A 15406-nucleotide genomic window follows, 5' to 3' on the forward strand; every position below is an offset into this window, starting at 1 on the left:
AAAAAATAAATGCAACACGTCCAAAACTTAACACGTCTTCCACCATAACCTCTTTCTCTTGCAGTCTTCTGCATTTCAGTGAAGGGCAACTACATCTGTCCAGGTGCTGAGGCCAGAAACTTCAGAGTCATTCCTGACTCCGCTTTTATATACCACATCCACTGCATCAGCAAATCCCTTCTGCCATACCTCCAGTATGTGTCTAGAATCCTACGTCCACTGCGACCACCCTGGTCCAGGCCACCATTATCTCTCACCTGCATTGTTCCAATGGCCGCCTAACTTCTCCGCCTCCTGCTTTGCTCCCATCCCAGTCTATTCTCAATACAGCAGTAAGAATCTTTTAAAACATTAAATCAGGTCTTATCCTCCCTGTGTTCAAAACCCTCCTATTGTTTCTCCATCTCAGAGTAAAAACACCAATTAGCTACCAGTGAGCTCTTGGAACTGATATCCTGTTAGTGTCTCCCTCCCTCTCTCAGCTCTAGTCACACATGCTTTCTTGCCCTTCCTTGAAGACAGTAGGGCCTTTGGACTTGCTGTTTGCTCAACCTGAGATGTTTTCCACGGATGAACCACAAGACAGGCTCCTTTACCTCTTCAGGTGTTTGCTTAAAAGTCACCTTCTCACAAGAGAATGACAAATATCATATGATATTGCTTATATGTAGAATCTAAAAGAATGATACAAATGAAGTTATTTACAAAACAGAAATAGACTCACAGATGTAGAAAACAGACTTATGGTTACCAAAGGGGAAAGGAGGGAGCGATAAATTAGGAATTTGGGACTAAAATATACACACTACTGTATATAAAATAGGTAACCAACAAGGGCCTACTATATAGCAGAGGGAACTATACTCAATATCTTGTAATAACCTATAATGGAGGAGAATGTAAAAAAGGAATATATTTGTATATTTATGTATAATTGAATCACTTTGCTATACATTTGAAACTAGCACAGCATTGTAAATCAACTATATTTCAATAAAAATTTTAAAAATAAACAACATTGATTACATTTTTTTTAAAAAGGTCACCTTCTCAGTGAGGTCTTCTCTGATCACACTACTTAAAATCACCCTCTACGTCTGCTCCAGCCTTACCTATCCCCCTGCTTTGCTTTGTTTTTCTCCAAAGCACTTAGGACAGTTGGATGGATGGATGCACAGGTCTCTGTGTGTGTATACATATCTGTCCCTCTCCTGTAGAAGAATCTAGGAGGATGGGCGATTTTGTTTGCAGCTAGAAAAATACCTAGAAAAAATGGTTGTCCTATTTTAGGTGATTAATAAGTAGTTGTTGAATTAATGAATAAGGATTCTGAAGTGTAAATGTACCAAGAGAAACAAAAGAATCTAAAAGCAGTGCCATGGTTTGTACCCTAAAAGGTGTATAATATCAATATGTTCTATTTGATTATACATTTTAAAAAGATAAATATAGGGGTTTTTTTAAAGCAAAGTCTATTTGTTTCAGTAAGAAAGCAGTCTTTTTAATTAAATCAGAAATTTCAAATTAGAGCTGGTAGAAACCACTTCAAAGCACAGCCTGACAGGAATGTAACTAAAAAAGGAAAGAAAGAAAAGTTGAGTATGTATAAACATCATCTTAGCTGAAAGTCGGTGCCCATGTGGAAAATCAGTAAAAGGAAAGAAGAGAGGGCACCTTGTTTTTCTCCAGTGCCTCTTGTATTGGAAGAGAAGTCGTTGTCTATTTCAATTTGATCTTTCTTCATTTGGTGGGGGGAAAGTAAAATTGTTTTTAGTTTTCTCCATATTAATATAAAGATTAAAGCACCGTTTGGTTGCATCTGACAAGACGGCATCTTAATTTCATGTATCAGATCTTGATAACCTTTCTGAATCATAAAAAAAATAGCATACAGCATCCTTGTTTTTATAAATTTCATATTATAATTATTTGAAAAATGGGTAATCCTTATATTGTGTCTAATACCGGTTCCTTGGGTATTCCAGAGACTAGTAAAAGAAAATTTTACAAAATATTGTAGCAGCACCTTCTGCTTTTGTTTTTGCTACCATCGCAATCACCATTATTTCATAAAAGAAAGGACACTTTGACACTTTTAAAAATAGGAAAGATAATCTTAGGGTAAAAGACAGTCTTATTGTCCTTACCTTTATCAATTTGCCGTGGACTTCAGTTTGTGCTGCCAGAGTGTACAGCCCAGAATTGGGAACGGTTGATCTGTAATATGATTATTGACATTTAACAAGGATAGACTATTGAATATACAAATTTAGCTAGAATACCTAGAAAAGAATACCTAGTGACTGGAGGCTTTGGAGGACACTATCTGGTTTCCAAAACAGTAATAACTCAAAAACAATTTTTAAAAAAATTATTTTATTTATTTATTTTTGGCTGCATTGGGTCTTTGTTGCGGTACGCAGGGGCTACTCTTCTTTGCGGTGCGCGGGCTTCTCATTGTGGTGGCTTCTCGTTGCGGAGCATGGGCTCTAGGCGTGTGGGCTTCAGTAGTTGTGGCACATGGGCTCAGTAGTTGTGGCTCGCAGGCTTTAGAGCACAGGCTCAGTAGTTGTGGCGCACAGGCTTAGTTGCTTCGCAGCACATGGGATCTTCCTGGACCAGGGCTCGAACACATGTCCCCTGCCCTGGCAGGCGGATCCTCAACCACTGCGCCACCAGGGAAGTCTCTCAAAAACAGTTTTTGTTTGTTTGTTTGTTTGTTTTAGTCATAGATAGGTAAGCTTTATTCCAACGTCTACATAAAAATGAGTTGATGTCAAACAGGAAACGGTTTTTCCAAAGGGTTAAAGTCTATCACACAACAGAACTTGGTCCTTTTCCCTTTAGTTTGTCTCTCAGTTCAGTTGGCTGATGCATCATTATTCGTGTCTGCCCTCACTAATCATTTTCACCACACACAATATCTAAAAGTCTTCGGGTGGTACTTCCCATTTCTCTGGAGATCTCTTAAGCTGTTTTCAGTTACAAGAGATGGGCAAGGTTTTTATCTGTTCTCACTCTACTCCACCGGAGCCAAAAACACATCCCTGAATTCTCTTGTTCAAATTGTGGCTGTTGGCAAAGCATTCAAATGAAGAACTTAATGCTAACGCACAAAGGACACAGTATAATCTCTGTATAATAGTGACTTCGCTTCAACCTTTTCTCATTAAAGAATTATTTTTATTATCTCTCCACAAGGGAGTTATAAAAAATACCTGTAAGAACATTGAAAAGGCTCTTAAAAGTCCTGGAATGAAAAATTCTGCAGTATAAATTACGATACATCGTCTATGACTTGCAAATAAGAATAAATTCTACAAGCTAGAATTTCTGAATGATTTTGATAGGAATTTACCAGAAGGAGCCAGAACATCAAACCTTAACGATTTCCTGTTTTCATCCCAATTGAGTTTTTCAAAAGCTGTATAATCTGTTGACAGGCACAATCCACACAGGAACTTGCTGCTGCCACTGATGATGAAATCAATCTGAAGGACAGAGATTTGTATGCTGGACGCGCCAGGCTCTTCCATGCAACTGGTTGAAGTGGTCTTCTCTTATTTTTTTCCCTTATGTTTTAAATAAAAGTAAATATACATATGGTAAAAAATTTAAATGGTACAGAAAGATCTAAAATAATCAGTAAATATCCTTTTCTCTCATAACCTAGAAAATCTGGTGTCTTCCAAATCATCAGGCGTATGAATAATTTGCAAAGCGAAGTCAAACTTGGAGTCTCTTCATCTGAAAATTATTCTCAGGACTTTTGGAATGTGTTGATTCTGTCATGTATTACCTCTGTTACAGAGGAAAGCCATGCAGTCTTATTCTTCTTTAAAAAAACCTAATTACAAAAGCAACACACACGCTCTGCTCAGAGACAGCAAGTCCAGGCAGCACCTTGTACTCCGTGGATCTGGCCCTAGTTACGGGCAGAGTCCCTGGTATCATCCAGAGTCATGGGCGGCAGGAGCTCAGCCAAGCCCTTCCTGATGCCTCGGATCCTCCTGGCCAGCGGCACATCCTTCGGGAACAGAGTGACACGGCCGGCATGTAAGGAGAGGAGATAGGCATCCTCAAAGAGACGAAATAGAAACGCTTCTGCTGCCTCTTGTAGGGCCAGCAGGGCCTGGGTTTCCCAATTGAAGTCCACACCACGAGTGAATTTAACACGTATTTCTCTTGCCAGGCGGCAGAAGGGGTTCTTCCTTTAACAACAGGTGTGTGCTCTTCTGAAGAGTTCGGATCTCCTTCAGAACCCGATGTCTCCGGCGAGCAAGTTGACGGGAGGAAGTGCCTAAGGATGGGCCCGGCCGGAGTGGGGTGGCGGGGGCGGGCGGCGGGAGCCGGGCTCGCGGCGCGCCTCCTTGGGGCTTCAGGCTTGCGGATCCGGCGGCGCGGGCCCATGGTTGGAGCTCGGGGTTGCGGACCGCGGCTCCTTCTCGGCCTTCCGGGTCCAGCGGCAGAGGCTGGCGTCCAGGGTCAAAAACAGTTTTTAAGGAAAAGCTAAAACAGTTTTAGAAATAAGCGAAATTAGCCTTAGTCTCCTTTTAATATTCCCATATTTTTATTGCATAATAAGAGCTAGCTTTTATTGAGTGCTTATTATTTGCCGCACACTGTGCTAAGTACTTTTTACATGGATTGTCTAATTTAATTCTAACAATACCGTGAGATAGAATATTAGTATTGAAGTTATTTTGGTTGGATCCATTTTCTTCATGAAATAACCTACTTTATCACAGAATTATAAATCTTGGGTGACCATTATATAAATGCTGTGGCAGCCTTTTACTAAAACTGATCAAAATGAATGTGGACTAACAATATTTTAAGTCGTATGAAATCTTGCTAACTAATCTTGGCTCTGCCGCAGCTGTGGTACCATTATGTTTGACCCCTTCCATCCAGGCTTCCAGGCATTTCAGTTATAAATAATTCATATGGGCAAGAAATTTTAGGTATTGAGGGATTTTTAAAAGATATATATATATATATATATATATATATATACACACACATATATATATATATATATGATAGGGTGTCTGCTTGCAAGGAGTACTGTTATCTAGTTGGGTAAAGAAGACATGCTTGTGAAAGAAAAGCTCATGATTTTAAGACAAAATTGTGTCGAAACATATAGAACAGGAGTCTGCAAACAACAGCCTGTGGGCCATGTTGAGGCCACTGCCTGTTTTTGTATAGCTAAGAATGTTTTTTATATTTTAAAAATTATAAAACAAAACAAAAATCAAGAAAAGAATATGCAGCAGAGACTCTGTGGCCCGTATGAAGCCTAAAACATTTACTCTCTGGCACTTTACAGGAAAAGTTTGCCAACTTCTACTATCCAAGATGAGCATCATTAGGAGACCGTGTCTAAAGGGACAGCAGCATTCGTAATGTAAACCGTTTTCCCCACCACGCAACAACTTGCTGTGTATTCTCTACAACACCCATGACGGGGCCAAACACATAGCAGGCAGGTCAGAGTGAAGAAAATCTGTTGACTTGAATTAAATTTGTTGTTTGCAGTTGTCTAGACTTGGAGCAGTGTTGTCTTAAGGTCCTGGAGCCTGAAGGCAGCCCGAGCCTGTGTTTACTGAAGCTGCTGGGTGAGAAAGGCTGTACGGTGGTGGAGCTGAGCGACTTCCTGCAGACAATGGAGCACACTGAGGTCCTTCAGCTCCTCAACCCCCCAGGTACGTGCTTCCCGGGGGCACGTTCTCCAGGAGTTCATGGAGACAGACTCAGAGGAAAATATCTCATTTGACCAAATGAATTGTGTTAAGTATTTTTGAAACATGTGAACATATGGAGCCTCGTTTTCCCCCCCAGGTTGAGACTAAAGAACACATAAAAAGCAAATACAGTGTATAAACATTTGTTGGATTGTTTTTCAAAAAAAACAGCTATAGAAGACATTTTGGGGACAATTGGAATAACTTGAGTGTAACCTGCATATTAGACATTAGGGAATCACCGTGTGATGATGGTGCTGTACTTCTATAGAAGAATGTCTTTATTCCAAGGAAGTGCATGTGAAAGTGTTGAGGGGAAAGGTTTCTATAACTTATGTTAAAATAGTGCAGCCAAGAAAGTAAATACACACATTTATTTATGTATATGAATGAGAGAAAGTGTAACAAATGTTTATTGTTGAAGTTTTTTGCCAACATGGTGCTTTTGAAATGTTGAGTAACTCAACCACATGATTTTTTTTTTCCTGAATATACCAATATTGTGAGGTTGCTCACTTCCAAGGTCAGATTTGAGGAACAGGAAACAGTCCCACCTTTCCACAACTGTGGATGGAGTTGGTCAGTTACCATGACGTCAGCAGGAGGGACCATGTCATCCAAGTCACGTGATGGCAGCGGCGCTGCAGACCTTCTTTCTTGGGGGCTTGGGGAATTAGAGACACGTCTTGTAGTGATGTACTGACAAGTACACGTAGCAGAAACCCCAACTCAAGTTGGTGTAATAAAGGGAGCATGCTGGTTCCAACAGAAAAGTCTTGAAGCAGGTTGGGCTTCGAGAAAGGCAGGGGGCAGCCCTGTTTCCAAGGAGTTGGATTTTGTCTTTGCTCTTCCTTTCTTGTCATTGGCTTCCTCCCAAGGCTGACTTTCTGCCTAGTCATGGGATGTCTACTAGCTGTTCCTTGCATTAATCTTCGTCTCAGCAAAAAGCGTAGGATTCCCTAATAAGCTAACTAATTTTGGCCCCGTGCCTGTCCCTGTACCTGTCACCAGCCAGGGAGTTGGAATGTGCCAGTTCCCCTGGCTTAGAGCCAGGAGTGGAGTGGGTTCAGTTAGCTTTCCAGAAACCTCATGGATCGCCAAACAAAATTGGATGCTGGGCGTGTGAGGGGGAGCACCTGAAAAGTCTACTACAAATGGAAGGGACCCTGGATTGTGAGCCAGGAAATCTGGACTCTCAGGTTATCCCTGGCTCTACCAGGCCTAGTGTAGATGAGGAAGACCACGGAGGCTGCACACACATCTCATGATCTGTGGTGTGATCACTGGCCTGAGATCAAAGGTTTCCAAGTTTTCACAGTTTCCCATGTATGAAACTGAGCTTAACTGAAATTGAGTCACATGTTTATTTGTGTGTAATGATGCGCCTGGAATTTTTAGCAGTATTCTCTGTTTTGACGTGATAGGCCAGCAGCGAATACAGTGCCATCCTGATAAACATCAGTCATCTTCTTGGGAAAAATCTGTTTCTGCTCTTTGTGTTTCTCTCCAAATAGTAGGATCAGCGCTTCACCGTCAGTGTCCCCTGCGCAGATCGTTCCGATGTTGGGCCAACGGGCTTTTTCAGTTATCCCCTGGGACTCTTTCGTATTTGAGGGGAGAACAGGAAAAAGACAGCAGTTTCTACATGACCACTTATGCACTATTTCTGTGAAGTTTTATGTCATATTAGGCATATCGTATTCATTAGCTATATAGTATTCATTAGAAAGCAGTTGTTACTTGAATGTTAATTATTGATTTAAGAGGAAATATTTGGGGGTCTAATAAAACTCAGTAATTTACAATTAGCTTTCTACCTGAATCTTACTTGGATAATCTAAAACTTACTGTATTTACATACATTAGAATATAGAAATATAAGAATTTGAGAATAATTTTTATATTTCAATAAAGACATTGAGAATAAAAACTACTGTAATTATATTAAGAATGCAAGCTCTGATAGAATCAGCTAGATCTGGGATTTTGCTCATTCGATCAACATTACTGTATTCTAATACTTCTGCTATTCCAGGCATTGTGCTTGGTACTATGAATTAAAACAATACTTCCTGCATGTCCAAAATTCATCATCTAGTAGGGGAGACAAACATGTAACTCATCACGTCCAGTACAATCCTAAAAACAAGTATATATTAAATCTCGTTTTTCCTTTTCAGTGTATTCCTGAATCTTGGTGAAAATAAAAGGAGGAATAATCTAACATTTTCTCTCTTTTTTTTTTTGGTAGCACAGTTTCATAAGAAGACATTAGTTCTTATTCCACAAAGAGCCTGATGACTTTTATCTGATTGTCGTTATAGAGAGCTCTGGTTTTGGGTGACTAAGATGCTGTGAACCTCTGAACAGGTCTTTCAGGCCTAAATACAAGGAGAAGGGGAAACTTCAGATTTATTTTAGTCTGATTTTGTCATATTCCATCCCAGTTGTTTGTGGGATGACAGCCAGAGATGGCCATAGAAGATGGCTGTGGTACCAAGTTTCTTGGATGTCTTTGCTTTGGTGGCTCAGAGGTAGCTGGGGAGGGTTCCCCCATCTCTAACTGGAACACCTGCCTTGATCAGGAGCCAACTTCAGTGGTCCCTCATTTAGCATGAGGTCTAAGCCAAGGGTAACTCACCCCCAAATTCTTGTGCTCCATGGGCTCTGACACGTAATATATTTTTCAAAAGGTTGTGGTTTACTGTCTTCTGCTTTCCCTCCGATTGGGCTTTTCCATAGCACATGGGTTGGCCAGCTTGCCTCTCAGACTGGTCTTGCATGCCCTTTGTTAGAGAAATGGCTTATAATTTTTATGGATGGATGGTGTCCATCTGCATTTTCCAGCTCTGACTCCTTGTTTCCCTACTTTTATTCCTTTGGTCATTTCAGTGGGAATTGAAGAGGGGCGGGGTGTTAAATGAAGTTGCTGAAATTGTTTTGAACCAGAGGTCTGTAATGATTTTTTTAGACCTTTATTTATTTTTTTATTTAAGGGTCAAAGACTCTGATCTCAAAGCAACCAAAATTGGCATCTGTAACCTTGGCAAATACAGATAAACTTAGATGTGCCATTTGAGATGTTTTTGTTTTGAGTGAAACCATTTGAGTGCTGACTAGTAGCCTCTATCAACTAGAGTCCTGCACATTACGAGATTGGTTGCCAAGGAAGCCGTGCTCTGACCTGGAATCGGCTAAGCAGAGGCTAGACAGTGGGGGATGTTTAGAGAGAATTAACACGTTACACGTGGCTTTCATTAGATGGATTCCCAAGGTTCTTTCTGCTCCAGTTCTGTGATGCTGCCATTTTATTTCATTCTTGTATGAAAGGAGCTTGGCTGCGCATACATTTCAGAAGTGCTGGCAGAGTCATGTGATTTCACTGACATCTTTTCCATTTTTCCCCACCCCTTTTTCATATCAATTCATTTTTCTTCTTTAATTCCTTGTACTATACTCATGTTTCTGGTACCAATTGTTTATTACTTTTATTGTCTCTAAGACAAGAGCAAAGATAGTTGAATATTATTCTTTCGTTTCCAGGATAGCTTTACTTCACATTTTATCTTCGCAATTCTGTGAAAGCCCAGAACAGTACTATTATGAACATTTAAATTTTATTTTATTTTTTATTTTACTTTTATTTTTTTAACATCTTTATTGGAGTATAATTGCTTTACAATGGTATGTTAGTTTCTGCTGTATAACAAAGTGAATCAGTTATATATATACATATATCCCCATATCTCCTCCCTCTTGCACCTCCCTCCCACTCTCTCTATCCCACCCCTCTAGGTGGTCACAAAGCACTGAGCTGATCTCCCTGTGCTATGCGGCTGCTTCCCTCTAGCTATCTATTTTACGTTTGGTAGTGTATATATGTCCATGCCACTCTCTCACTTTGTCACCACTTACCCTTCCCCCTCCCTGTGTCCTCAAGTCCATTCTCTACGTCTGAGTCTTTATTCCTGTCCTGCCCCTAGGTTTTTGGATTTTTTTTTTTTTATTTAGCTTCCATATATATGTGTTAACATACGGTGTTTGTTTTTCTCTTTCTGACTTACTGCACTCTGTATGACAGACTCTAGGTCCATCCATCTCACTACAAATAACTCAATTTCGTTTCTTTTTATGGCTGAGTAATATTCCATTGTGTATATGTGCCACATCTTCTTTATCCATTCATCTGTCGATGGACACTTAGGTTGCTTCCATGTCCTGTACATTTAAATTTTAAATGCGAGCACACATTTATGTGGAAAAAGAGATGACCAGAAGTTATCATTTGGCCAAAATCACAGTTGGTTATTGACAAAAGTAGTATCAGAATCCGGGTCTCCTGACCCTGACCTGAACTCAATGTCATTTCAATAATGCTAGGAAGTTTCTGGATTGTTTGGGAGGCTTAGTTATGGATTATTACCTCAATTCTCTCTTTGACCCACAGACTTCCATTTTTTTCTTCTTGCCAAATTAAAAAGTACTCAACTACTAGATCTTGCTTATAAGGGACTCATCTTGTTCCGTGAACAACAGAAATTCCTGAAAGCAAGATATTAAGAAGTGAAAAGAGGCAAAGATCATATAAATGGGAATAAAATTAAAGAAGAAGAGAGCTAGAAAGAGAGTGGTGGTGAGGGCTGGAAGGATGGGTTTCCACGCCAAGGTGTTAAAGGGAATTGTCGATGATGTAGAAGGATGAGGGGTGTGATGTAGGAGACCAGGTTTAGCCATAGTAGATGCAAATGTAAATTGACCTGTAAGAGGAAAGTACACAGCCAGTACACTGGTTGTGTAATGAGGGGAAGTTGTTAGAGGAAGAGGAATGGTATTTATTCTGGGACTCTCTGGGGTGCTTTTCAGTAATAGTTTTGAAATGTTCAAAATAACGTTGAGGGAGAGTTTTAGATGGAAGATGATAGAAAATGTTTTTTGGTTCATGGCCTCTGAAAATGGATGCGCTGTGACATACCCAATAGATCTGTTCCTGGAAAAGCTGTGAATTACTTCGATAGTAACTGCATTGTAAGAGAGAACAACTCAAAGGGAATCTATGATGAATCCTTTTGTCAGGTCAAGAATCACCCTAATTTATCTGTTTAGTGATTCCTGCAGGGGTTGTAGTTTTATTGTGTAATGTCTTGAGCCGGTTGCTCTACACAGGTGTACACGTGTTGAAAGCACAATCCCCATGTTCCATCAGACCCAGTCAGATTCTCTCCGGCTTACAGGAAATGAAGTAACCTCTCTGACTTCTTTGCAGACGTTATCTGAAAAATAGGCTCGTTTGCCAGGAAGCTGTGCATTCAACCTTTAAAACAGAACTTCCGTCTGCCTTGGTCCACCGTCCGGAGCTCTGTGTCATCTTCCCTCTTTACTTTGTTCACCACATTCTGCCTAGTGGGCGCTGCGCGAGGGTGGTTAGAGGTGACCGTGGTTCCCTGTCGCACACGAGACAGGGTGGAAAGAAATATGTGTGGTTAAGACACGGGAGGTGTTGTGACTTCTCTCTGTGCTACTCACCAGGGCGGGTTCCAAATCACACTGTGCCTTTCAATTCTCAGTCTTTGAAGCAGTAGATAATAAAGACATGTCTTTGATTGCTTCTCGAAGACTTAGACTACTAAAATTGTTGGTACAGGACAGATGTATCAACTGTGAGTTTGAATGTCTGTTAAAAATCATTCAGTCTTGTCTCCCACAAAGGAAGCTTTTAGAACATCCTGGTCACATGGGCGCCTTCCTCTGAAGTCATTCATTTCTTCGTAAGACCCTCTAGAGAGAAAGCCTTTCGGTTTCCTTCATTCTCATCTCTTGTCTCTTTGTGTAATAGCAGAGGCTCTTGGCCACAGTACATTTGGAAGCACTGCCACGGCACAAGACACTGCACCGTGCCTGATAGCCTCCTTCCAGTAAGAGAGGCTCACTGTGGCAGAAGATGGGATTAGCATGGGAGATGCATTAAGAACCATCAGAAAATGATAACTATGTGAGGTGATGGATGTGTTAATTAACTTGATTGTGACAACCATTTCACAAACATACCTATACTGAATCATCGTGTTGTGCACCCTTATATATATGCAGTTTTTATTTGTCACTTATACCTCAATGAAGGTGGAAGGAAAAAAGAACAATCACTGGGATAACCCAAGGCTTAAAAGGGTTTTAAAGCCCAAGAAACCTTAGCTTTGCATCCTGGTTCTGCTGTTTTACAATGAGAAGAAAAGGAATCTCAGAGAAGTTAATAATTTACACAGGGTAATTTGGATGACTTTCTGCAAATGACGTAAGTTCATTTTCCTCATTGTAACATAGATCTAGTTAATATCTAACTCACGTGATTATTTTGAAAGTTAGAGATCAAAGTGCTGGGCATATGGAAAGCAGCCAGTAAATTGCCGTTATAGTAATTTTTGTTATTATTATACACATTCGTTCAACAGATATGTGTTGAACACCCACCGTTTCACATATACCAGGCACTGTTCTAGGCGTCTGGTAAACTGGTGGCTGAGACAAGAGCTTCTGTTTTAGCAGGTGACACAGATAATAAGAAACGGGACTTGGGGTGATTAGTGCAGTGAAGCCCACAAAGTGGGATGAGTGTAATGCTGGGTGGGAGGGGGGAGGTAGCTCATGTTTCCTGGACCAGCTGGAGACCTGGATGATGAGAGAGTCTGTCAGGAAACAGTGGGGGTTAGGGGGGAATCCAGCAGAGAACCAGGAGGTGGAAAGGCAGGAAAGAGCTTGTCTTCCGAAGGAAAGAGGCCCTCGCGGCTGGAGCCTGGTGGGCACGAGGGCCTCGTTGGCCATGTAAGGAGCTTGGGTTTCATTCTAAATCCAATGGGAGGTCAGTAAAGGGTTTTATCAGAGGAGTGACATGGATTAATTTGTTTTAAAAAGACATTGGGCTGCTGGTTGGAAGTAAGGAAAGAAAGTTCGCCGGCTGTGAGAATAGTTCAGTTCGGGAGGGGATGGCGGCTTGGATTAAGCTCATGGCGTTGAAGATGGTGAGATGTGGAAATGCGTAAGCGACAGGCCTCGCAGCTAAATTACACGTGGGGAAGGAGGACATGGGCAGGAGGGGTTTGGGGGGGCTGCTAAGTTTCCGTCCTGAGTAACTGGATGCTTGGGGTGAGGCCGGGGCCTGGTTTATCTTCCCTGAGATGGACAAGACTGGGGGCTCTCGCGGAGGAGGAGATCTTGTGTGGGATCTTCCCGGACCAGGGCACGAACCCGTGTCCCCTGCATCGGCAGGTGGACTCTCAACCACTGCGCCACCAGGGAAGCCCAACTCCAGGATCTTTGACAGGAAGCTCCTGTCAAAAGTTTTCCAAGTTCTGATGCTGGTAGTCATTTCTCAGATGAGAACTGTTTGCATCACATGTATCAAATTTATATCCTGCTGTTCTGTTTCTGTACCTTTCTGATTACAGAATAGTTTTAATGCTAAATCACAGCATTGACATTCATATGCCCTTTCTTTTTTAATATTTATTTTTTTATTTAGGCTGTGCCAGGTCTTTTTTTTTTTTAATTTGTTTATTTGTTTTGTTTTTATTTTTGGCTGTGTTGGGTCTTCACTGCTGTGCACGGGCTTTCTCTAGTTGCGGTGAGCGGGGGCTACTCTTCGTTGCGGTGCGCAGGCTTCTCATTGTCGTGGCTTTTCTTGTTGTGGAGCGTGGGCTCTAGGCGCACAGGCTTCAGTAGTTGTGGCACGTGGGCTCAGTAGTTGTGGCTCGTGGGCTCTAGAGCACAGGCTCAGTAGTTGTGGCGCACACGCTTAGTTGCTCTGCGGCATGTGGGATCTTCCCCGACCAGGGCTCGAACCCATGTCCCCTGCATTGGCAGGTGGATTCTTAACCACTGCACCACCAGGGAAGCCCCATGCACCAGGTCTTAATTACCACACGCAGGCTCTTAGTTGTGGCAGGCAGGATCTAGTTCCCTGACCAGGGATCGAACCCGGGCCCCCTCATTGAGAGCACAGAGTCTCACCCACTGGGCCACCAGGGAAGTCCCTCATATGTCTTTTGAAGACATTTAAGTGGTATTTAAACTCACAGTTGTCTTACTAACAGCGCACCTAACTCAGTTGAAGGGCTGGCCGGATAAGCCTTTATGACTAAGTATTTCTAGAGCTGGCACAGAGAAAGCATCGTGACTGCTGTATGCAGACAGCTATGATAAGGCTCATCCTGGTTTCAGAGGCGTTAGAATGTGGAAAAAATGTTTCTCAGAATTGAAGAAATATGGCAAACAATTTTTTCCCCCAATCGTGGGGAAGTACAGTAGATCAAAGTCTTCTGCAGGTGAGTTCCTTTCCTCCAGGTTTTATAGAGCCTGGAACTCACAAACTCATCATCTGATGGAGAAGGAGATGTGAATGGGTGATTTATAACCAGGATGAATATGCAGGTTATTTCCAAAATATTTCTTCTTTTGGTTTCAGAAACATAAACAAGGAAAACCCCTCTTCTCTGACTTTATATAACTTTTTTTTTTTTAAGGAATAAAGATCACTGTAAACCCAGAATCCAAGGCAGTCTTGGCTGGACAGTTTGTGAAGCTGTGTTGCCGGGCAACTGGGCATCCTTTTGTACAATATCAGTGGTTCAAAATGAATAAAGAGGTAATTTTTTAATGTCTTTTAAATGCCTTTTAATTCCTCTGTCATGAGAAGAGAGAAAGAAAATTAATTAGCCTGTTGTCTTCAGTGTGTTTTTAGGAGTTTTGTTTGAGGATATGATAGGTCCTTGTTAAAGGATCTGTGTTATTACCGGAGTGTTTATTCAGTAATCATTACTTTGGTAAGCAGTAATAAAATCAGTTCTCTATTCTGAAAATTGTGGAAAATCAGGAGTACTTGGGGCAACAATGTTAACAAACATGAAACATCACCAGTACATTCTAAAATATCTACACAAAATCCTTTACAACAGATTATGTTCCAGTCTGAATCTTTAAAAGATTTTCAAAGCAACATGGAAGGCAATATTATTTTAAGCATTCCCCGTAACTGTATTATATCAGAAGATTTAGGCTTTTATGGTAGATTCTGAAGTAAAACTCAGGTCGGTAGAAAGGGGCATTTATTCCTTTTGTGGAAGGATTGTATCCCCGTGCCACCCAACCAATAATTTAAAATTGCATATTGGAATCCTCTTGTCTTAAACATTCTTTGAGCACTCTGCTGCTGGGAATTTCTCAGTGGTCTGGCCACGTTGTGTCCCACTGTGGTGGGCTTCTCTCTTCTCCCTCATTCATCTCCCCTTGCTCCCTTCCCTTCTAGATGGTACCTTGAAACTCCATTATTCTTTTCAGCCTGTTAGTCACATAACTAAACTTTCTTTCCAACTCAACATTAAGACTCCATTTGCAAATCTGAAACTAAGTTCAAGAGCTGTTCCAAGATGACAATCTTTCCTTTGATGGGATCAAAGGATCCCATCAAAGGAAACGTGTGGATTTGTACAATTTTTAATTTCCGTCCCTCACACACAGGTGAGGTAAGGCAGATGTGAACTGCAGTAACAGGACTGCACTGGCACCAGACAGGCCTGTGTTGGATCCTTGACTGTTAGTAGCGACTCGAATTCCTATCGTCAGGGGTTGAGAGAACTTAATTGATGAGATAGTTTATGTACCAAGGCTCT

The 15406-nt window shown here is 41.3% G+C and overlaps 1 protein-coding gene, 1 long non-coding RNA gene and 1 pseudogene across 6 annotated transcripts in view; 1 reads left to right on the plus strand and 2 right to left on the minus strand.

The window, feature by feature from the left end:
• The window catches only part of MALT1 (MALT1 paracaspase), a 59191-nt gene that overhangs the window by 4412 nt on the left and 39373 nt on the right, over nucleotides 1–15406 (plus strand). For 4 of the 5 annotated variants that reach the window (XM_027118624.1, XM_027118626.1, XM_027118628.1 and 1 more), the window contains exons 2-3: nucleotides 5542–5708; nucleotides 14261–14382. In XM_027118624.1, coding sequence (XP_026974425.1) covers nucleotides 5542–5708; nucleotides 14261–14382 — 289 coding nt within the window. Of the gene's footprint in view, nucleotides 1–3931; nucleotides 4224–5541; nucleotides 5709–14260; nucleotides 14383–15406 lie in introns of those variants that run through there. The other variant, XM_027118629.1, reaches the window with a different exon arrangement.
• LOC113626791 (uncharacterized) overlaps nucleotides 1–15406 on the minus strand; it is a 29083-nt gene that overhangs the window by 3049 nt on the left and 10628 nt on the right. Inside the window, exon 2 of the long non-coding RNA XR_003435273.1 lies at nucleotides 2148–2217. This is a non-coding gene — a long non-coding RNA (uncharacterized LOC113626791). The remainder of the gene's footprint in view (nucleotides 1–2147; nucleotides 2218–15406) is intronic.
• On the minus strand, nucleotides 3741–4410 carry LOC113626789 (histone H3-like centromeric protein A pseudogene; annotated as a pseudogene).

Source organism: Aethalodelphis obliquidens, unplaced genomic scaffold (genome assembly GCF_003676395.1).
Source record: "Aethalodelphis obliquidens isolate GAN/ISIS:26980383/991018 unplaced genomic scaffold, ASM367639v1 scaffold19, whole genome shotgun sequence".
Lineage (NCBI taxonomy): Eukaryota > Metazoa > Chordata > Mammalia > Artiodactyla > Delphinidae > Aethalodelphis > Aethalodelphis obliquidens.